The sequence below is a fragment of the Saccopteryx leptura genome, chromosome 2 (assembly GCF_036850995.1).
Source record: "Saccopteryx leptura isolate mSacLep1 chromosome 2, mSacLep1_pri_phased_curated, whole genome shotgun sequence".
In the NCBI taxonomy this organism is placed as follows: domain Eukaryota; kingdom Metazoa; phylum Chordata; class Mammalia; order Chiroptera; family Emballonuridae; genus Saccopteryx; species Saccopteryx leptura.
In genome coordinates, this window is record NC_089504.1 from 349,118,295 (window position 1) to 349,140,008 (window position 21,714).

At 49.9% G+C, this 21,714-nt stretch overlaps 2 protein-coding genes across 5 annotated transcripts; both read right to left on the minus strand.

Annotated features, from left to right (window-relative positions):
- Positions 1 to 8,324: 8,324 nt before the first annotated feature.
- Positions 8,325 to 9,687, minus strand: HOXB1 (homeobox B1). The gene is made up of 2 exons (XM_066366403.1): positions 9,111 to 9,687; positions 8,325 to 8,653 (listed from the first exon to the last, which is right to left on the minus strand). Exons 1-2 carry the CDS (start codon positions 9,685 to 9,687, stop codon positions 8,325 to 8,327), a joined length of 906 nt encoding a protein of 301 aa, XP_066222500.1.
- A 5,819-nt stretch (positions 9,688 to 15,506) lies between these two features.
- On the minus strand, positions 15,507 to 20,831 carry HOXB2 (homeobox B2). Of its 4 annotated transcripts, XM_066366405.1 has the most exons (4): positions 20,438 to 20,831; positions 18,055 to 19,710; positions 17,124 to 17,219; positions 15,507 to 15,646 (listed from the first exon to the last, which is right to left on the minus strand). In XM_066366405.1, exons 1-2 carry the CDS (start codon positions 20,817 to 20,819, stop codon positions 19,034 to 19,036), a joined length of 1,059 nt encoding a protein of 352 aa, XP_066222502.1. In that variant the 5' UTR covers positions 20,820 to 20,831; the 3' UTR covers positions 15,507 to 15,646; positions 17,124 to 17,219; positions 18,055 to 19,033. The 4 variants fall into 4 exon arrangements, with proteins under 4 accessions (XP_066222502.1, XP_066222505.1, XP_066222501.1 ...); XM_066366408.1 differs by lacking the exon at positions 15,507 to 15,646 and having other exon boundaries at positions 16,936 to 17,219; positions 18,055 to 19,707; XM_066366404.1 differs by lacking the exon at positions 15,507 to 15,646 and having other exon boundaries at positions 16,936 to 17,219.
- Positions 20,832 to 21,714: the final 883 nt, after the last annotated feature.

Consider the following 21,714-nt stretch of genomic DNA (forward strand, 5'->3'; position numbering starts at 1 on the left):
AGGTAGGTGACTTTCCCTTTTCCTTGGCCCTTTTCCTTTCCTCTTCCTGCCTTAAGTTAGGTTCCTGTTCCTGTGATTAAGATCCATGTGTAGATCGATGGTAGTAGGAATAAGCAACAGGGTGTCATTGATTCCCAACAATTTCCACTGATGGTAACTGGCCAGGTCTTCCTCGGGGTCCTGAAACTTCCAGCAGGTGGTCTTCCTTGCCCTTGAGTTCCATTAACATTGAAAGTAATGCTTCTCACTGTCCGCTTTTAGACCCAAACAAACCCCTTTGTGAATTTTCTTTATTGGGCATAGAAGGGGCAATCATCCCAAACATTTTTTTTACTATTTCTTTTAGATTTTATTTATTCATTTTAGAGAAGAGAAGTGAGAAAGAGAGAGAGAGAAAGGGGGGAGAAGTAGGAAGCATCAATTCGCATACATGCCTTGTCCAGACAAGCCCAGGGTTTTGAACCAGCGACCTCAGCATTCCAGGTCGATGCTTTATCCACTGCACCACCACAGGTCAGGTCCAAAACAGTTTTTTAAAAGTTCAAAGGAAACCTTGGTCCATTCATATATAAAAGACAATTTGACTCTGCAGGGGATGGAGAAGAGAAAGGAAGGCTTCTCTGTGATGGGAGCACCTTGCTTGGATCACCCTGCAGAAGACTGGCTTCTCTGTCCCATTTCTACCAGCATTGCTACCAATCGAAACACTCAACTGAGCCTTCAAATTATTACATTTCCAAAGTTGAGTCTTTTTTTTTAATTTACACTTGCTAAAGGAAGCCCAAACAAAAGAAGTAAACAAAATCTGTAGGCAACTTGCCTGACCTGTGGTGGCGCAGTGGGTAAAGCATTGACCTGGAATGCTGAGGTTACCAGTTCGAAACCCTGGGCTTGCCTGGTCAAGGCACATATGGGAATTGATGCTTCCTGCACCGCCCCCTTCTCTCTCTCTCTCTATTCTCTCTCCTCTCTCTCTGAAAAATGAATAAATAAAATCTTTTTTAAAATCTGTAGGCAATTCTAGGAGCTATAAAGTGGACTCTCTGCCTGAGATAGATACTTTTAACAAAAGGTAGGAGGGGAAAAAATGCTTCCCAAACCCCCTCTCTCCCTAACTCTACTTCCATTATCTTCATATTAATACATGGACTATGATAATACTGTTGGCCTAATGAAACATCTGAAATCATCATCATTTCAGAACACCATTTTTAGGGTGCTTGCTTTCTAAAGGGGAGAATTTTGCTCCAGTATTCACTTATCCAACAAATGTTTACTAAGCATCTACTATGTGCCACACATTGATCAAGGCATTAGAAATGGAGAAATGGAAATGAGCAAAAAAAAATCTCAACCTTCATGGACCTTCCATTCCAAAATATTAATGAGGCAAGAAATCATTTTCAAATATGGTTGATGGAAACATGCATGTCACTCCTTTGTTGTATTAACTCTTTTGGTGTCATTGGAAAGAAGCCAAACTATTACAAGTTTATCCACTTTCTCTACCATTAAACATATTCTGTAATACTAATAACATGCAGATAATATGTGGCCCTTTGCAGTCTTGGATCATCTTCCCAACTCAATAGCACCATTTTGCCAATCTCCACACACCCCTTCCCCAAAAAGATAATTATTTTCTGAGTCTTCTCTGGGAGGCCCAGGCTGCTGGTCTGGCAAGAGTGGAGAGACCAGGGCATGACCCCACGACCAGGACAGTTCCCCCGCCCCTCTGGCCTCAGCAATCCTCTGGACAGGCTGCTAGCCAGGGCTGGGGGGTGGAGGGTTTGCAGTTCAGCCATTGCAGGGCTGAACTCTCCATGAACCAGGAAGGGAAGGAGGTGGGGGCAAGAGAGCAGAAGCAGCAGGAACAGGCTGGGGAGGAGGCAAGGCTTCTGGGCAACCCTCTCTGGCTGAGTAAATACTGAGCTGCCTCATCTCTGAGGTGGGGGTTGAAATGTAGCTGTCAGGCCAGAGTAAACTGAAAGGGGCTTCAGGCTTCAGAGGACCAGAGGGCACATGCTTCGGGGGACTCCCTCCCTCCTACGTTCCCCTCTAGGCAGAAGGAACTGCAGGGCTCCGAGTTTTCTGAACCCAGGCCAGTGATCTTGAGAGCTTGAAGGAAATGGACTGGGGATGGGGTTGGTGTGCGGATGAGAGTGATTTTAATAAGCTTTAATTAGCTAGTAGACTGTATCCAACAGGATGCTTACACACACACACACACACACACACACACACACACACACACACTATCCTATAGCAGACCAAGTTTAATATTCCTTCTTACCTATCCTCAGAGTAAAGGACGAGTCTAGCTGCAGTGGTATAATTCAACTTGTATTAAAGACTAGGAAAGCAGGCCCAGAAAAGACACACAAGAAGCTGTTGGTAGAGAAAAAAACTGTAATGTTCCAACCTCCTTTAAAGTTCTTTCTTCTCTGAGGTATCTTCATTCATTTCCTGATGAAGAGAATGGAAGTGGACAAGGACCAGGATGTCTATCTTTGAGCTGAAGTCTACAGCTGCTTAAGCCTGTCTGTACTCCCAGAAATGGACATTAAATATTTTGCAGCTCCAACTCCTATCCTACCCAGGAATAACTCTGATTGTATAAAGCAAAAGCTTCATGAAGCATCTGGAATACTGTGGTTGAGTCATGCAAAGGAGGTCATGCAAGGAAGTCCTTAGAGCCAGGACTTATCATCACTCAGGAAAAAAATCCGGCACAATAGCAGGGGGCGCCAATCTCATGGGCTACATGAGAATGTGCTCCCAGAATTATGCAGTGAAGCCATTCTGCCAAGATCATGTCTCATTATGATACTCTACTTACTATGATACTCTACTTACTGTGAACCAGCATCCTGTGAGACTACCCTGAACCCTTCTGTTATAATTATTTTATTCCCTGGCAGTAAATTTCATGGTTATGATACCAGGTGGGTCTGTGGGTGCAGCGCGGGAGGACCAGAGCTGAAGGATGTCTGCTTCCGTCATGCCAAGAACAACTCAGTGTGAAAAAGTCGTAGAAAAAAACGTCTTGTGTAAATATATAAAACAAAATCTCTCTACTGAACACTGCCAGACAGTATTCTAAGTGTTTCTCATATATCTCATTTATTTTTCAACATCCTCCCTTTTACATCTGAAGAAATGGAAGCAAAGGGAAATTGAACAACTAGCATAAGCTCACCAAGCTAGTAAGAGGGAAACCACATTGATAACTCAATTGCACTTCAGAACCCTTGCTCTCCACCACTTTAAATAAGGACCTCAAAGTGTCTGCCTTCAAGACTTCTTGCCTGACCTGTAGTGGCACAGTGAATAGAGAATCAACCAGGGATGCTGAGGTCCCAGGTTCAAAACTCTGAGGTTGTCGGCTTGAGTGTGGGCTTATCTGGCTTGAGCACGGGCTCACCAACTTGAGCACGGGGTTCGCTGGTTTGAGTGTGGGATTATGAACATGATCCATGGTCTCTGGCTTGAGTCCAGGGTCACTGGCTCGGCTTGAGTGCCCCTAGTCAAGGCACATATGAGAAGTAATCAGTGAACAACTAAAGTGATGCAACTACAAGTTGATGCTTCTCTTCTCTTTCTCTCCCCCCTCCACCTCTCCTAGCCATCCTCCCGATGGAAAAGGGAGGGAAAGAGTGTGGGAGGCCCCAGGAAACTCTCTTCTTCTATTAATAACTAGGCTGAGACCTGAAGAAAGGAAAGGAAGTGATCTCAACTAGAACAACTCGAGGTGTTTTCAGCTGCTAAGAAGGAATCCTTTCTACCTGTCCTTAGTCCCATAACCTGTCTCTAGTCTCATACACCTTTTGAGGTCAAACAAGATATGAGTGTGAGAAGTGAGAGTGTGTGTACATCTCAAAGGACTGAGATGTGCTCTGGAATAGATTAGGGACTATAGAAAGGAGAGAGCGCATGCCCCTTTTAGTAATGATAATGATTATTATAGCTCACATTTACTTATTAGGGACTGCTCCAAGCATTTTACACATATTAAACTATTTAATCCCAACATCAACCTTATGAAATAGGTACCGTTATGATCTCCATGTTGTAGGTAATGAAACCGGGCACAGGGAATTAGGCAATCTGTCTGGGGACATAAGGCTGTGAGAGGCAGGGCTGGAAGTATTTGAACCCAGATGTCCTGGACATCTCCTCAACTCCTCAGCCTTCCTCTGAGGCTCATCTAAATGTCCCTCAACTCAGTCACCTGGAGGTGCCCCCAGCCTTTCCCTCTGCACCCTCTTCCACTCCCCATCCCATCAACTCCATTCCAGCAGCCCCGTGGTATTGGTGCAGAGAATGTTCTTAACAAAGAAACCCACATTGAAAGTAAGGAGAACTTTGGGGGTTTTAAAGTGATTTTTTTCTTATTTATTTATTTATTCATTTTAGAGAGGATGGGGGGGGAGGGAGAGAGAGAGAGAGAGAAGGGGGAGGAGCAGGAAGCATCAACTCCCATATGTGCCTAGACCAGGCAAGCCAGGGTTTTGAACCCGCAACCTCAGTGTTTCCAGGTTGACGCTTTATCCACTGCACCACCACAGGTCAGGCCAACTTTGGGGGTTTTAAATTCTCTTTTTCTTCTCTCTCTTGTCCAGAAGATCAAAGGGCCTCACATTGGGCGAACAAACGCTGAAGAAAAAGGCAAATGAAAGAGGAAAAGTTCACACTTGGGGCTGAGAAACAGATGGTGCAGAGGGTTGGGTGGAGTGGAGCCTTAACTGCCTCCCCCCACCCAGACCTGGAGGGAGGGGCAGGAGATGCCCCTCAGAAACCTTGACAAACTTTCAGCCAGCCCTAAGGATTCTCCCTCCCGTGAAGAACCAAGAAAAAAGATCTCTGCAGATGATTTTCACCCTGGCCAGACACCCCAGTTGGTTAGAGTGTCCTCCAGAATCGCAGAGGTTGTTGGTTGGATGCCTGGATTCCTGGTCAGGGCATATACAGGAACAGATTGATGTTCTTCTCTCTCTCTCTCTCTCTCTCTCTTGCCCTCCCTCTCTCTCTAAAATCAATCAATCAATAAATCTATCAATAAATAAAATGTACAATTCAATGTCCTTAAAATATTTTTTTACTTTCAAAACAGGAGATTTTTTTTTTAACCTAGTGAATAATAGTGTGGGAGTGGAGGGAAAGCCTTCAAATTTTGCAGAAAATGCACTTTCAGATCCCCTAGGATATATAATTCCCCTCATCGCCTCAAGGGCTGTGAAAAACCCACAACTCTGAGTGGCATGGAGGAGTCTAAGACTGGAAAGTATAACAAATACCATCAACTTAATTCAGCTGCAGCAAAATATGTTTATATTTTATTTGTTTGTTTGTTTGACTATCTTTTGTTATTAATGATTGGGAAATACACAGTGATCTTTTTCCAAATAAATGCCTACTGTGTAGACCAGTCTGGGGCTTCAAACTTGAAGTGGGATTTTAGGAGAGAGCAAAGTGGGAAAAGGGTCAATAGCTTGGCATCTCAGGAGGTGGGAGGCTCATATTTATTGTGAATTATTTTAAGCCAGTCCCTCCATTAACAGAGAACCGATTTGCCCCTCACGCTTCCCTGGGGGAATCTGATGGTTCCTTCTGCTATGACCAAAAATCAAATGAGCAACCTTCTCCTTTCCTCCTGTCTCTTCCATCACACCACCCTCCCCCAGGACCTGTCAGCCCCAGTCTGAGGCCCAGCTCCACCATCCTTGTGGCCCTGTTCTAAGCACTGCTCATTCCTGCTTTCCTGCCCATTGACCCAAAGTTGTGAGATCCACAATTACCCCAACCAGAAGGCTCTACTGATGTATACTGAATGGCTCCAAGCAAGGGGAGTTTTGTTTCCACAAACACTTAACTTGTTCTGTCCCCTTTGTCAAGGTAACCCCTTTGGGAACACCAACCTTGATGGCAATTTCAATTAAATACAGAAAAGCAGTTAATAGATTTTTTTTTTTTTTTTTAAGACGGAGGGCAAGACAGCAACCTCTGGGAAAGCTAGGCTTCCTCTTGCAACCCACTTACTTCCCTTCTTCAGCTGGGCTGTGCAATTATTGATAACATTGCCCAGCCTATAATGGCACCAATTTCATTAGGAAGCAAATGCTCAGCGTTTCTTACACACTCTTAGTTTTCTTTGCCTCTTCTCTTCCTTTGAAAGGTCAAAAATAAAATAGATGAGGTAAGTGTTCTCTTGGTCCAACTGCCCCACCAGCACCACCAACTGTCCTGGCTCAGGGGCATTTGGGCTCCCTGGGTAACCGGAATCAATAAAGCGGGGTTTGAAGCCAGCGGGGCCTGGAGCCAGGAGCCCTCAGGCCGGTGTCATCTTGATGGCACTGAGGGGCCAGTGAGCGATGGGAGTTTGGAGGTTTGGTGGCTGTCGCGGAGCTTCTTGAGCCCCGCCTCCTTAACCCCCCCCCCCCCCCCCGCATCCCTGCTGACCAAAGGTTTGTCGGTGGGACAAGCCAGGAGACAATAGCTACCCCCGCGGGTGCTCTGTTGGCTTGTTTGGAAAGCTCAGAGGCGCTTCGAGGTAAAAAGGTCAGCTCCGGATCCACATTACCGCCGCCTCCTCAGCCCAGCCCAGACTCCTGGTCCTCCAACTTGCCCCACTTGGACCCACCTTCCCCTTCTCCCGCACCCACCTCAACCCCCACTCGCCACAGCCTCCTTCTTGTGGTCGAGCACCAGAGACCAGGGTGTTCATCTTGAGCCCTGGAAGGGTGGCACTGAGCTGGGTGGATGGTACTCCGGAGGTGGGCTGGCTGCGGCAGAAAGTCCTAGCCACTCGGGCTTCCGACATCCCTGCTGGGTGGAAGGGGTCTGGGTTGGGGGTGACCCATCCCCTGACTTCCTTTCATCAAGAATTAGTGGGGAGGGGGTCATTACACAGTTCCCCAGCCCACTGCTTTCCTTCAGCAAATACTGGGCACCTACTCTATGCCAGGCTTGCGCTGGGTGTGTGTGGGAGGAGGGGGTGGCCCCTTCCCTTCCAGACTTCCTATTCTTTTTACACTCTTTTCTGTTTTCTCCAAACAGATCTGTTTCTCTCCTTTCCTTCCTTCCTCTCAGCACGTTCTCCCAACTGTTTCCTCCCACCGCTTTTCCCCTTCATCTCTGTCTTGCTTCCTCCGATGACCTAAGAAGGTCAGACCTGGAGGCCTGGGGCTCTGTGCTGCTTCAGCCCCCCCCCCCCCCCTAGGTCTTTCCTGCACAGCCAGCCTTGGCCAACTCTGTCCTCACCTCTCTCCAGGGTTCTTGGAGTATAAAGCATCTTCTACCCTGAGGTGGAGGAGCAGAAGCAGGCGGGAAGAAGGGAAAAAACAGACTTTATTGAAATGAGGTAGTTGGAGGTACAGAGAGAACCCAGCTTGCTTGGGGCTCAGGTTTCCAGAAACTCAGGGTGCCTCCACTGTCTCCAAAGTGCAGAGAAATGCTTGCTGCTGCTAGGAGTTCTCCCTGCACCTGGGCCTCCCTGCTCTCCCCCCAGAGCAGAGGTGGAGATGGGGAGGAGGGTCCTGGGTCTTCCCGGAGGCAATAAATAGGGGAGGAACTAGTGGGGGCGTGCCAGCGCCTTCCTGGTAGAGGCTTGCTAAGGGCAGGCCTCGCACAGCATTCCGGAAGTCTCTGCAGTACCAAGTACCAAAACACTTTGGTGGCTTAGAGATGAGGTCACTGGTGTAAGGAGTCAGGTCTCAGAAAACAACCTCAGGAGGCTGTGTTAGTGCAATACAAATGTGTGGGAGGGTTTTAATAAGGTTAGATGGGGGAGGGCTTTTTGGTCTGTCGCAAGGCAGCGGGTGCTATTGTAAGGTCTGTGGTGATTGGAGAGATTAAGCATTTGTGATATGCCTGCACCCAAACACCTCCCACAGGAGCGATTTCAAGGCCTTTCCTCTGTCCCAGGCCTAGACGGGAGGAGTGGAGTTAAGGTAGGAGTGAGTGCACGAGGACGTCCTCGCAGCTCAAAGGCACTGAACTGGACAAATCGAAGTTGTACGGGCAAGCAGAATTCAGGAGTGCTGATCCCTACCCGTGGCTGATCCCCAGGGCAAAGGCAAAAGGAAGCCCTTCCACATTTGACAGGTTCCCCGTCTCCCCCGCCTCTGGTCCGATAGGGTCCCCAGCCATCAGCACCCCGCCCAGAACGGAGAAAAGTGTTTCCTCATTGCCCCAAACGGCAGCTCCAAATTGGCGCCCCCGGACGTGGTGAAGGTCTGCCATCAGTAAAGCCCAGGCCGGGGTGAGGGAGAGCGGAGAGGGCGAGACGGCGGCGCTGGGGGGCCCCGTCGGTGGGGAGGTCGCGTTCAGGAGGTGACGGAGCTGGGCGAGGCCTCCGGGGAGGTGCATGTCGACTGATCCGAGGCGTCTCCAGCCGCCTCCTTGGAACAGCCTGGAGGGGCTGGGGGCACCCGGCCGCCCTCCCGCTCGCGCTTCTTCTGCTTCATGCGCCGGTTCTGGAACCAGATCTTGACCTGCGTCTCGTTGAGCTCCAGGGTGGCAGCGATCTCCACCCTCCGGGCCCGGCTCAGGTACTTGTTGAAATGGAACTCCTTCTCCAGCTCGGTCAGCTGCCGCGTGGTGAAGTTGGTGCGGAGGCCGCCGGGCGCGCCCAGGCCCAGCTCCGACACCTTGGCTAGGGGCGGGGCGGAGAAGGGCACGTCAGTTCTTCCTCCTGTCTCCTTCCCCTCCCCCTCCCCGGGCCGGCTCCGCACCCCATGCACCATTCATCCCAAATTCTGCTCTCAGACTTCTCTAGTGTCACCAGGCACACCCACCCTCAAGGTGTTCTCCAAGTCTGGAGCAGCCTCTCCCATCCTCTCCCTCCCTCACTGGGACACCAGGTCCAGGGCCTGCGCTGGGCACACAGAGCAGGAAGTGGAGGGTGGAATGGAGACGTACACTTACGGGTAAACCAGCACTCGCTGGCTGGGGAGACCCTACCTGGCCTGAGACAGGGCCGAGTGCTCTTACCTGCCTCTACCACAGAGCCTGCGGGAAAGGAACCCAGCTTGGGCCCAGGACACCTCAGGGCAGGAGGACCAGAGCCTCTTTGGGTCCCTGGCGAGAGGGTGGCCACGCCTGAGCCCTACCTGTCTTGGGTGGGTTCCTCTTAACCTTCATCCAGTCGAAGGTCCGGGCTGTGGGGGTGCTGGGTTCTGATGGGCAGGGTGATTCCTTGTTCTCCGACAGGAGATCAGCATAAGCCGGTGCAAAGCTCGCGGTCTGCTCGTTCCCGAAGGGGGCCTGAGGCGGAGGGTACGGCCCAGGGCCAACTCCACCAGTCCCATAGCCTTCGGACAAACCCCCTAGCTGGGCCCCATAGCTCGAAGGATGAAAATAGCCTCCATCTCCTTCCGGCTGACCCATAGGGTAGTACTGAGAAGGCCCATAGCTGGGGCTGCAAGTTGTCGGGCCGTACCCGGAGGCCGCGGAGCTGGGGAAGGGCACCCCCAGGGCCGAAGGCGGCTGCTGGACGGGGTAGCCTGAGTTCTGCTGAAGCCCGGGGCTGGGTAGCCCCCCACCATAGCGGGTCTCGCTTGCGTAGCTGTCAACAGCAGGAGCCGAGCTGGGGGGGAATGAAGTAGGGGCGCTGTGGGCGCTGTAGGCGCTGGGTCCCCGGTTACAGAGTGGGTACTCTAAGAAGGAGTTCATCCTATTATAGTCCATGCGTGGAGGCCGCAGGAGGGTAGGCCCGTTTGGGGGAGACACCCTCTTGCCCTACAACCTTTCGGCAGTATGTCACAGCGTTGAAGCTCGCATCCATGGCCTGGGCCAGCTCGCCTGGACCAGCGCTCCCCCAGGAAGAGGGTAGGGAGTGGGGGTGGAGGGGCGCATGTGATCTCTCCCAGGCCAATGGGCGCAGTGGGCCAGAGTTTGGCAGCCCCAGCGCCCATCCATCACCCCCCAATCATTAGCATGACAAAGACACTTCAATCACCCGCAGCCCATCCATCTGAGAGCGACGTGGAAGCGTCAAAAACATCTTTCTTCAAAGACTTTTGGAAAGAAGGGACCAGAGGGAAAGGGGGGGGAAAGTTAGAGGAATATTCAAGACTTTCCTCCCCTCCCAGCCCCCAAGGCCTTCAATAGGCTCCTAGGTTATTAGATTTGGACAAATTCAACCCAGCTGCCCCTCATTCTTCCCACCCCCCAAAGGAGCCTTCCCCCTAAGGCTGTAGACGGGGAGGTAGGAAATCCAGCCTCCTCACTTTGCCCAGAACTCCCACCCCCAATTTTTTTCTCCCAATTTGTCTTAGGGTGGTGGGGTAGAACAGCTGGGTGAGGTATGTTATCTTGGGCCAAATGGATGACTGAAGGAAAAGGGTGCAAAAACACCTAAGGGTGTGAGGGGGCGTCTAGAATCTAGAGGACGAATTCATTAAGTGAGGGGTGGGAAACTGGCATTTCAGGGAGAAAGACAGGACAGAAATGTGGAGGGAGGATGAGAAATGCCCCATTTCTCTCTCTATCTCTCTGCATAAATGCTCTCTCCTCAACACACATCCATTTCTCTCCCTCAGCCTCTCTTTATATTCCCTCTGTCTCAATCCATCTCTCCGTTCGTCCATCTCTCTCCATATTTATATTCATTCCCTACCTATCCATCAACTCATCTCTCTAGATGTATTTATCCTCTCTCTAGCCATCCATAGCTGTAGCTGGCTCACTCACTCAGACTCAAATAACTCCCTGTATCTCTCCAGAGAGCCATAATGAGCACCGAGCTAGGTGATGTTTACAGGTGAAAAGGAGGGAGTTTTTATTTTTTTCTGAAGTGTTTAAAACTAGTATGGACCCTGCATTCTTTAGTTCCTTCCCACCCTTGTCTCCTTCACCACTCTCCATCACTTCCTTCCATCCCCCCAAAGAATCCCAAGACTCAAATCCATGAGCTCAATGCCAATTACATCTTTAAAATTGCTCAAAATTCTAGCACATTTTTAAGAAGGGATCGAAGGAGTTTGTTCAGAGAATGGGAGATTCCGTGTGGAGGTCCTGAGGCTCAGAAGTAAACTCTTCCCCCTTTCTGCTCTAGTCTGTCTGTTGGGTCAGGGATGGAGGGAGGAGAGAACAGGAAGTGCCTCCTTCGCTCTCTTCAGACTGGACTGGGGCTGGAAGAGAAGCTCTTAGGTAGAGCCCATTGATTCTCCTCCTCCAGACTCTGAGGACAAGAGCTTGGTGCAATCCAACACCCACGCTCATTTGTAACCTGTCAGGGTGTCTGCCCCGCCGGAGGCCTGGGGCCGAAGCTAGGGCAAGTCCAGGAGGGCAAGAGTTCAGGCAGGGATCTTTGTAAACAATTGAACTCAGAAGAGGAAGAGAGGCAGGTGGGACAGGTCCAGAAAGAAACCTCAAACCTTCTCAGGTTTCCCCACCCCCCAAAAAGGCAGGGCGGGTACTCATCCCTCTGCAAGGAACCCCAAAGTTGTCTGTCAGTCTCTGTGTCTCTCCATCTTTCTGTTTCCCATCCCCCCCATTTGGCCTGTCCTCTACAGCTGCCCCTCCTGCTTCCTATCTTTATCCCCCAAATCACACTACCTTTCTCTTTCCTTAATAACTGCGAGCCGCCTCGCTTTGCCCCCAGCCAAGAAAAATCTCAGAGCATTTCACTGGACCCCTGCCCCTGTCCCTCCTCACATGTTACTTCAGACTCTGGCTTAGCACCAGGACAAGTTGGGGGAAGGGGGAGCAGCTGGTAACTTCTTTAAGAGAGACACAGTGGGGGAGGATGCGAGAATGTTCACTGCCAAAGGGATACGGGTAGACAAAGAGAAGGAGAACCGAGATGGGAGGCTGGAGTGACCCAGGAGGGCTTGAAGAGAAAGGGGTGTGGAGGTGAGCGCAAGCTGGTTTCTTTCTATTTCCTCCTTGGGACTTTGTAGATGCTCCCAGCGCTTGCCTCTCCCATGTTCTCCACAGCGACCTTTGGAGAAGAAGTGTACAGGGAACCAGGGTTTCTCTCCTAACCCCAACGCTGAGCTAGGCCTTTTTCCGAGCTTAGCCTGGCTGCCCCGCTTCTAAAACACCTGAGACTCCTTTGCTTTCCACCTTTCCCTCAACCCAGAGAGAATCTTCTCACCTCATTCCTTGCCCTCTTAATGATGGGAACAATCTGAAGTCTCAGGGAGGAAGTAAATTCCAAATCAGTTTAATAAAACAGCAGAAAGCTGTGTGGGAATTAAGGAAGTGCAGCCTCCTGAGTAACCGTCGAAGTCACCAGTACTCCATTATTAATGACAAGCAGAAAGGGGGGTGGGGCAAAAGTGTCTCAAGTTATACTGTCAGCGATTGCTTTAGCCTCAGCTCTCCGAAGTCACTGTAATCTCCACTTCATTCCCAAGTCTTGCTGCCTTCCCTTTTATAGCAGAAAGATTTAAACATTTTCCAAAATTCCAGCTGGCTCTCCCAGCCCCAGAGGAAAGGACAGGGAGGAAAAGCCACTCAGCTCCCTAGATTCCCAACTTGTCCTTGAAAGAAGCTTCACCAGCCTCTGGCCTGAGGAGAAAGTCTATGGAGCCTGGATTTCTTGCTAAACCCACAGCTGAGTGCAAAACAAAACAAACAATGGCAAGTAGTCCACATCTGGAGTATCCTCTGGCTATCGGAGTTTCTGGTTGACCAAATGAACTTCGTCAGAGAAGGTCTGAGTGGTCCCAACACCACAGTGAAATAAAGTTGATTTCCTCATTGATATAAGCTACTTAGACATGACATATAGGAGAGCAAGGAGAATATAGGAATGTTTAGAACTAAAGTTATGACTGAGAGGTGCTAGTTCTTATCACCCTAAGAATGCAGGCAGGGGAACCATTCTAATCAGAAGGGGGATGTGTTAGAAGTGTACGCCTGATTCTGGCCTTCTCTGTAGAGGAAGCTGCTTTAGCTGGGGGTTGACTGGAGCAATCTGAACAGTTCTCTCCTTAGTGTCTCTTTGCCTGCTCTCCCCAGCCCAGATCTTGGGGGGCATGCACAAGATCAAAGGTCGGAACTTAAGAATTAAAAGGATATTCAGAGTTATAATTTTTATTTTTTAAGAGATGACTTCTTGTTGCTATTTGCGGGCAGGATGAAATTTTAATTCAATGATGTTTCTCTTAATGCAGACTAGTTTAATTGTCACAACTGGTTGAGAACCAGAGACTATGGGTGGTGCATGTTATAATGGGAATACTAGTAGTTTGGTGCCAGAATTCTTGGGTTCAAATCCTTGCTTGACCTGTTCTTAACATTATGACACTGGACAAGTTTCCTGGTTTCTCTGAGTCTGAGCCTCAGAGAAGAAGAATGGGTTTAATATTACTTATTTCACTGCACTGTTAGTAAGATTAAAGTAAACAAGAAAATGGAAACCATAGAGAATTCTATAAACATATGATATTACCATTACCTGCACATTGTAAAATAATATGAGTCAGTCTTGTTTTTTAATATAACTAGCATATTAAAATATGGAAATATGTGATAGGAAAGTGGCATATGCGCTGTATATTCATGTACCATATCATCATATATTACATAATATGTACTTGATCATATGCAAATTTCACTGAGAATTGAGAAGGTTGGCCTATTAAGGCAAGGGATTTTTTTCTAAGCTGAAGACTTTTTTGAAAACTAAAACCTAATATTATATTATCTGTAAAGAACCCAAATAATTAACATTACTGCAGAAAGACTTGAGGTTGGATATTAGTAAGAACTTCCTGATCTTCCAAATATTTGGGGGAAATTTTCTAGGAAAGACATTGTCTCTCTTCCCTCGAAGGGTTTAGCTTAGAAACTGTCCTTTCTGGGGGTTTGGACCTCACTTTTATAATCTAGTTAGATCAGCAGGATGTAAGCTTTCATCTGGAGTGAAAGGTAAATCAGAGAGTTGGGATGTTTCTAAAAGGAAAGATTAGAGTGACATGAAGAATTGAAATAACTTCCTACTGAATTGGGTTTATCCAAGTGTGGTAGATGTGACCAAAATATGGAAACCTTTGGGAACCTTATCAAGTAGAGATCGAGCTGAATTTGAATCTATAATTTTTCTGTGGTGGTTAGAGAAGGTTTGAAGAGAATTCTTTCACTGTTGACTCTCTCCTAAGGAGGGAGCCATTTGTTAGATGTCCTTTAGGCACTAAGCATCTCACCACTGAGAGTGGAGAGAGGATGGGTGGTGAGGATAGCAAAGCAGAGGTGGGTTGGAGAGATCTGTGGAGGATCAGGGCCATACTAACCACAGCAGGTAAAGGCGATGATGTGGAGCCCCACTTTCTGCAAACCGAGGAAATGCGTTTGACTAGAGCACCTTTCAGGAAGGTAAACCATGGGGCCATTGAGTGCTTATCAGAGATTTGGGGGCAAGGTAGGCAAGGCCATTCAGCAGGACTATTTAAGGAGATGCAGAATTTGTACCAATGGTATCTATCAATGCTCTGATGCTCCAGCAACCAGATGAAACTTGACTACAGGGGACTTTTAAAGTCTAATATACCAGCCCTGTCCAGATAGCTCAGTTGGTTAGAGCATTGTCCTGATATATAAAGGTTGTGGGTTTGATCCCTGGTCAAGGCATATACAGGCACAGATGAATGTTTTCATCTATCTCTCTTTCTCCCTTCCTCTCTCTCTAAAGTCAATAAATTTTTTTAATTAAACCTTATAGGTGCTAGCAATCTTTTCCAATTAAAAAATAAACACAAAAATAAATGAAGTCTAGTACATCACATCAAAGAAGAAGTTTGGTGCCTGCCTCTTTTTGTATAAAATATCCTACTCTTTTTCAAATAAGGGTAAACATAACCAAATGTTGGGGAAGGTGGCAGAGGATGAAAGTCAGAGGAAAACATGGCTGAGACACTTCTTAACATTCATATTTATTGAATACCTGGCATCTGGCACACAGCATTGCATCCAATTACATGCTTGTTGAAAAGATCTCTCTCCCCACTCATTTAAATAATGACTATGGGCACAATTTTGGTGTAAAGAGTCGAATTAAAATTTGTTAAAATGACTCTACCAGATACTTGGGAGGTGGGCAATTGTCACTGCTTCCATTTAAAAACACACAGCACCAGCCACAATAAATATTTAATACATTGTTTATGAAGACTAAGAAATATACTTTTTGTACATATCAATGTATAGGGCATTGGAGGCATTTAGTTCTTCCATTTATTTTGCAGATAGAGAAACTGAGGTCTGGAAAGGGGAAGAGACATGACCAGGCATAAGTTACTTTTCTTTTTTTAATGACTCAGGGTTATCATTATTGCAACTAATTTCTCAATCTAATGGTCCTTTGCTTTCACTGTAATATTAATGAGCCATTCTTCTTAAAAGAATGACTCACCCAAAGCAGGACAGGCTGACCAGCAGCAGCTTTCAGGACCGCACTGAAACCTTCCCACTCCACCCACAGTGAATTTATATCCAGGCTGTGCTACAGACCATTCACATTTGGTCCTGACCTAATCAGGATGAGATAAGTTAGTTTAGTCGCTTGGCACTGCCCTCTAGCCTGCCAGCTCTGGGGGGGGGGGGGGGGAGGGGTCTGCTGCCTTATCTGGGATCTCTCTTCCTTTTCTCCTTCCATTTCCATAGTCAGTCAGGAAAGCTCAGGCTAAAGAAGATGACCCTAGAGAGGAGACAAGAAAAAAGAGCTCATTTGGAGCACAGGCATCCTGAATCCCAATCCTTTACAAATCTCAAATTGGCAGGCATTTCTTCTGAATTTGAAATTGGGCGGGGAGATTGAAAGCAGGAGTCATTTCTTTCTGGAAATGCATTGCTTGCCTCTTTGTTCTGCTGTGATGGCTTCAGAAATGGTGACTTGTGTGAGTATAAAAAAGGCAAGAAAGAGAAGGACTTGTGTGTTGCCTGTAAAAAGAATTCCAACTCCTCTCTAATAATCATCCAAGGAAAACGCTGAAACTCCTGGTTCCCTTGGATCGGTTGCTTCTCACCTCTCGGGATTCACAAGGTTCCTAGAACTAGATGGGTAGATTGAGCCTTTCGCTGGACCCTCCTGGCTCCCATTCACTTTGGCAGGCAGAAATCAGGGCTGATGTCGCTTCAGGCAGAAGCTGAAACTCCCTGCCCTTTGGGCCAGGTTGGGGAGGCTTGAAAGGCAATAGCCTGGTAAAGCGGGTCAAAAATTCTTAAGCATAGGAGGAATGCAAGGAGCAAGGTAGCACTATGATCTAGCAGTGCTTCTCAAACTTTACTGTGCATATAAATTACTTGGGGATCTGCTAAACTGAGATTTTGATTCAGTTTGGTGTGAGGCCTAAGATTCTGCATTTCTAACTAGCTCACTCACAGGTAGTGCTGGTGCTGCTAGGCCATAGAGCAGTAAGGCTCTTAAAGAACCAGAGACTCAGAGGCCCCTGAGTATTGCAGACCAAGCCATGATCCCAAGATGTGAATTGTCTCCAGCAGAGCAGGTCCTGATTTATGGCATTGATGAAGGGTGCTCTCTTTTTGACCAAAGAAAACTGGAAGGTGGGCAATTAGCAAGATCCTTCTGGTATTCTTGATCTTTGTAACAACCTGTTATAGCTGAAAGAGCATTTTTAATTAGACCAAATTATCCAGTTTGGCTATCCATAGAAATCAAAGCCCTAGCTGAAATGTCTGTTTCATTTTGTTAGTGTGGAAATGGCTATGTGCTGTGATTTTTAAGATGTTGAACACTGCCTATGGGCATATTTTATGGAGAAATAAACACATAGCCCAATGAGATGTATAGTGTGGTTTTAATATATTGTATATTCACTTATTTATGAGGAAAATAAACACACAAGCCAATAAGCTGTGTATTATTACTTTAATATATTGAATTTATTTTATACCTATATATTTTATGAGGAAAAATAAACTAATAAGATACACAGTATTATTATAACACATTTAATTGTTCTATATTAATTTATTTATGAAAGAAGTAAGTGCAATTTAACACGACATAAGATTACTTAATGCAGGAGATGAATTCTATATTAAGACAGTTTAAGGGATTAAATTTCAGCTGAATAAGAAATGTATACTTCCCACACTGAGGGACCAGTTTAAAAAAAATAAGCGAGGGCCTGTCTAGTCCTATATGTCACAACCTAGGTTGGCTCCTGGCTTTTCTTGACAGTTCTTGGCTCTCGGTGCCTGGTACTCCAAGTCTTGGTCCTACTGATCCAGGGGAAAGTCTGGGAGGCCTAGGAAATGAACTGATTTTAGAGACCAGCAGCATCTGCTAGGGAGGGAACTCTGCGGTGTCTATTTCTGAGCCCGAGAAATATTAAATAAACCTAAGGAGGATGGATTGCTTTCCAGGGCCCTTTAAATCTCCACGTTCCCTGGAAGAAACCAGAAGGCAGACGGGGATGATCGATCCTTGCTTCCCTTTTACCGGGTTTGCAAGTTGCTGGGCCGGTGCGGTGGGGGATAGGAGATAGTGTTGAGATGGCAAATGAAGTTGTTGGCAAAGACAGGTAGGTCTGCATTTGGAGAAAGTTCTGGCAAGACTTCAAATCCCAGAGCGAGGGATCAAAAGCCTGAGTCGCTGGGGCCGACTGGGGCCTGCAGACCCGCCGCGCCTCCTCCCCTTCCCACCCCCACGCGGACCCACCGTCCATCTCGCGTCCTCAGCATCTGTTGGGCTCATTTTTTTTTTTAATAAAACAAAAACTAAAAGGAGGCTTCCTGGCTCCCTTTCTGGACGCTCCAGAGAGGAGAAAGGGGGCGCGGAGACGGGCCCCCTGGGCCGGGCGCCGCGCCTCCCGAGGCGGCTGTCATGGCGGCCACCAGCTCTCCCTTCGCCCTCCCTGCCGCCCGGCCCAGCGCCATTTTGAGCATCCTCCTTGCTTCCCCGTCTCCCTCTCGCACGCCTCGCTCCTCCTTCCCTCCCTGCAGGCCAAGCGCCTGCCCCTGCGGCCCGGGCTCCCTGGGCGGGTCGCCCCACGGCCCCTCCGGCGCGCTCCCAACCCTGGAAGCGGAGGAGCGACCGCGGGGAGGGCGGAGGAGCGCCGGCGCGGCCCCCGCACTGTTCACCCGCCTCCTTCCTCGCGCACGTGGAGGCCCATCGCCCTCCCGGCACCCGGCCCTGCTTCCCGAGGAAGGCCCGAGCCCTCTCCGTGCCTCGGCCCCGCCATGCCTCCGGGCCTCGAGCCGCAGGCTGCCTGCGCGGGGGGAGAAGCCCCTCCGCCCGGTTCGGGGAACCGGAGCGAGACCCTCCCGATTCAGCTCGACCTCCGCCCCCGCCGCCGCCGGCCGCGACTCCCGAGCCGGCGGCTCGGCCTCCTCTCCTCGCACCCCCTTCGGCGAGCAGCACACCCTCTCCCTGCACCCGCCCACCTTTCTGTCTCAGCGGAGGCCCGGGAACACCCGCGCAGGGCCAAAGGCCATCTTTTAGAGGGTGGCCAGGTGACCCAGCCTCCAGGAAACCTCCGGTCTTCTCGGCGCTGCGGGAGGAGAAGCGACGGGCAAGTGGGGCCGTTTTTGTACCACCCGGACTTCGCCTGCCCAGGGCCAGACCCACCCCGGGCGGGAACCGAGGGAGTCAGGCCGGCCTGGGGGCTTCAGGGGACAGGGACTATGTCCCGACACAAGCACTCGTTTTCGTATGATAAAGACATTTATTTAATCTATGAAAATAATGTACAATAAATACTTTCCCCTTTTCCTATTATTAAACAGTTTTAATAAATAATCTACGGTCTAAAACTTAAAAAAAAACAAAAACAAAGAGGCAAATAGGTTCCTCTGGTTCTTTTTAAAGAAAGCCCCCCCCCCCTTAGAGTTTAATTATTCCTGAGATTTCGTTGAAAGGAGTCTACCAAACGGAATTTTTCTGTGATTTCAAAAAGACGCCCGAGTGCCCAACATTTTAGAGAAAAAAGAAAGGAAGTGGGTTAAACGCTAATTAAATAATACCTGAATTTTAGCAAAACACGTAAGTCTAAACCACTGGAGGGTGGGGGATCCCCGCGGGGGGGTGTCCTCGGGGCGCAAAGGCCCGGAGGAGGAGACGCTAGGGGAACTGCAGGTCGATGGCACAGAGGGTGCTGGTGAAGAAGTCCAGCTCCTCCTCGGAAAAGGGAACGGGACTGTCCAGCGAGCCCTGCAGGCTGGGCGAGAGGCCTCCGGACAGTTGGAGACAGGAGTCGGCCGCGAAGAAGTTGAGGTCGGGCAGAAAAGGCGAATCCTGCCGCTCAGGGAAGGCGTCTTCGGGCAACGGCTCCGACTCCAGACCGCCGGCCCCGTTCAGGGCGCAGCTGGGGCTCAGAGACCTCACGCCTTCCCCGCGAGAGGCCAACGGCGGGGCGCCCAGGGGACCCGGCGCGCCCTCGGGCGGGTGCGAGCAGGCTTCCCGCGCCGCCCGCCGGGCGGAGGGGCGGCCGGGGCTGGCCACGGGCTCCGGGGCGAGCTCGCCGGCGTCCTCCAGGGCGCCCGCGCAGGCTGGCTCCCCGTCGGGCGGCTCTCGGTGCTGCGTCTGCCGCTTGTGCTTCATGCGCCGATTCTGGAACCAGACTTTGACCTGTCTCTCGGTGAGGTCCAGCAAGGCCGCGATCTCGACGCGGCGCGGCCGGCACAGGTACTTGTTAAAGTGGAATTCCTTCTCCAGCTCCAGCAGCTGCGTGTTGGTGTAAGCCGTGCGCAGCCTGCGCGCCCCGCCGCCGGCCGCCTCCGCCAGCCCCGGGCCATCTGCTGGGAAAGCGGACCGGGCGTCAGAGCGGGCCGCGTCCTTCTCTCAGCTTCAGTTCAGCTGAAAGAAAGACCACTCCATCCGCCAAAAAACAGTATCAGCAGGCCCCCTTCCCTCCCGCCCACCAACGCGGCTCGCTCCCACTGCTTTTCCCTTCTTTCCCGTCCCTCCTGCCCGCACAGCCGGCCCAGGTCAGGGCAGAGCATTCAGAGAGCCGCCCACGGGCCACAAAGGGGTTAGGAAGCCGCTCCCATTTGCTGAGACCCCCTCCCACCCTGTCCTCCGAGTGGACCCCTTAACTCGTACTCCACCCGGGGAGATGGAGTATAAAGAAAGATCGTTCCTCACCTCCTTCATCCCTAGCTCGCAGACTCCCCCTTCTTGTATAAGAGCCGGGGAAACGGGACCGGATCTTTTCCTGCCCCCCCCCCCCCAGTCAACCCCAGCACCAACACATTCATTTCTCCACACAGATAAAGGTCAATCGAATTCTTTTCTCCTACCAGAGAAAAAGCTCTTCCCCACCCAGCTTCCGAAATGTGCTGCAGGGGAGGGAAAAATCTGGCAGCGGCCAGGCCTGCACCCCAGCGGTCTATCCTGCTTCCTCATCCCTGGAATCCACGGGGCAAGAAACCCCTACAGGCTCGCCACCTTGTCTTCCTCCCCCGTCGCCCTTTCTCCCCCTCTCTCCTAGCAGCCCCTCACCCCATCCCTATCCCGTTTACCGACCCGTGGGCGAGCGGACCCCGGAGGCCAGGACGGAGGAGGCGGCCGGAGGAGACGTGGCAGATTGGCTGGGTTTCTTGGCGGATTTCTTCTCTTTCATCCAGGGGAACTCAGGGGCCTGGGGGGCGGCAGGGAGCGGCGGCGGCGGCGGCAGAGCGGGCCCATCTTCGGCTCGCTTTTGGCTCCCGGGTCTCTGAAGGGTGGAGGTGCCGGGCTGGAGGCTGGGGAAGATTTGCTCGAAAGGAGGAGGAGGAGGAATTAATGTCGACTCCTTGATTGATGAAGTTTGAAATGTCTCCAAGACAGCGGGGAAGGAAGTCAGACACTCGGCGAGCGATGGCTGGCTGTTTATAAACCCAATCTCCCTCTCAAATTCAAAATTCATGGCTTTCAATGGTGGGGGAGGGGGCCTGCTGGGGGGGGGCGTCAGGAGGGAGGATCGGAAGGGACCCCCCCTCCTGCCCCCCCCAGGTTTATGTGATGGAGCGATTTTGGGAGGGGGGATTTCGCTCTTTTGGGGGGGGCTTTATAATTGTATATTGCTGATAAATACAAGCGTATGGGGACTCTCTCTATTAAACCCAGGACTCCGGTGAAATTGCAGGGAATTCGTGGTCACGGGACCAGCCTCGGCCAATCGCTCGTCTGGGCCTGGTGGAAAACAGAGCATTATTTCCTTTAATTGATTCAAAAACTCTAGAGGACCCCGACCTGGACACCATGAGCCCCCACACACCAGTCCTTCACTCCTTCTCCCCAATGCTTTCTTTTCTCCAAAAACACTAGAGAACCTTTCCTTCATCTCCTTCAGGGATGAGAGGTTGTGGGAGCCTGGAAAACAAGAGAATCTAAGGGAGAGAGAATCCTCTAAATATTTTAATAGAGTCAGTTAATGCTTTCTGTACATGGCCAGCAGCATCTCCCCCCTCCCAAAAAAAGGAAAGTTGAATGAGGATCTCAAAGTGGCAAGAAAAAGTAGTAGAAAGAGACTTTCCCCTTTGGGGAGAAATCAATGTTAAGGTACAATAAGGAAGAAAAGAGATTTACAATCATCAGCACTGCTATTCCCATCCCACCCTCCAAAAGCAACAGATAAATCTCGGGAAATCGACAGGTACTCCCAGGCTGACACAGAGTAGTGAGATAGATGGTGAGGGGCCCTTTTGAGCCTCTGGCCTCCATAGCTGTGTGGTCTCAGTTCCCTTCTCTGCCCAGTGTTTGAAGAACTGTCCCTGCCCCTGTGTCCTCCTGCCTTCCTCACCTGGAGGCATCTGCATTCC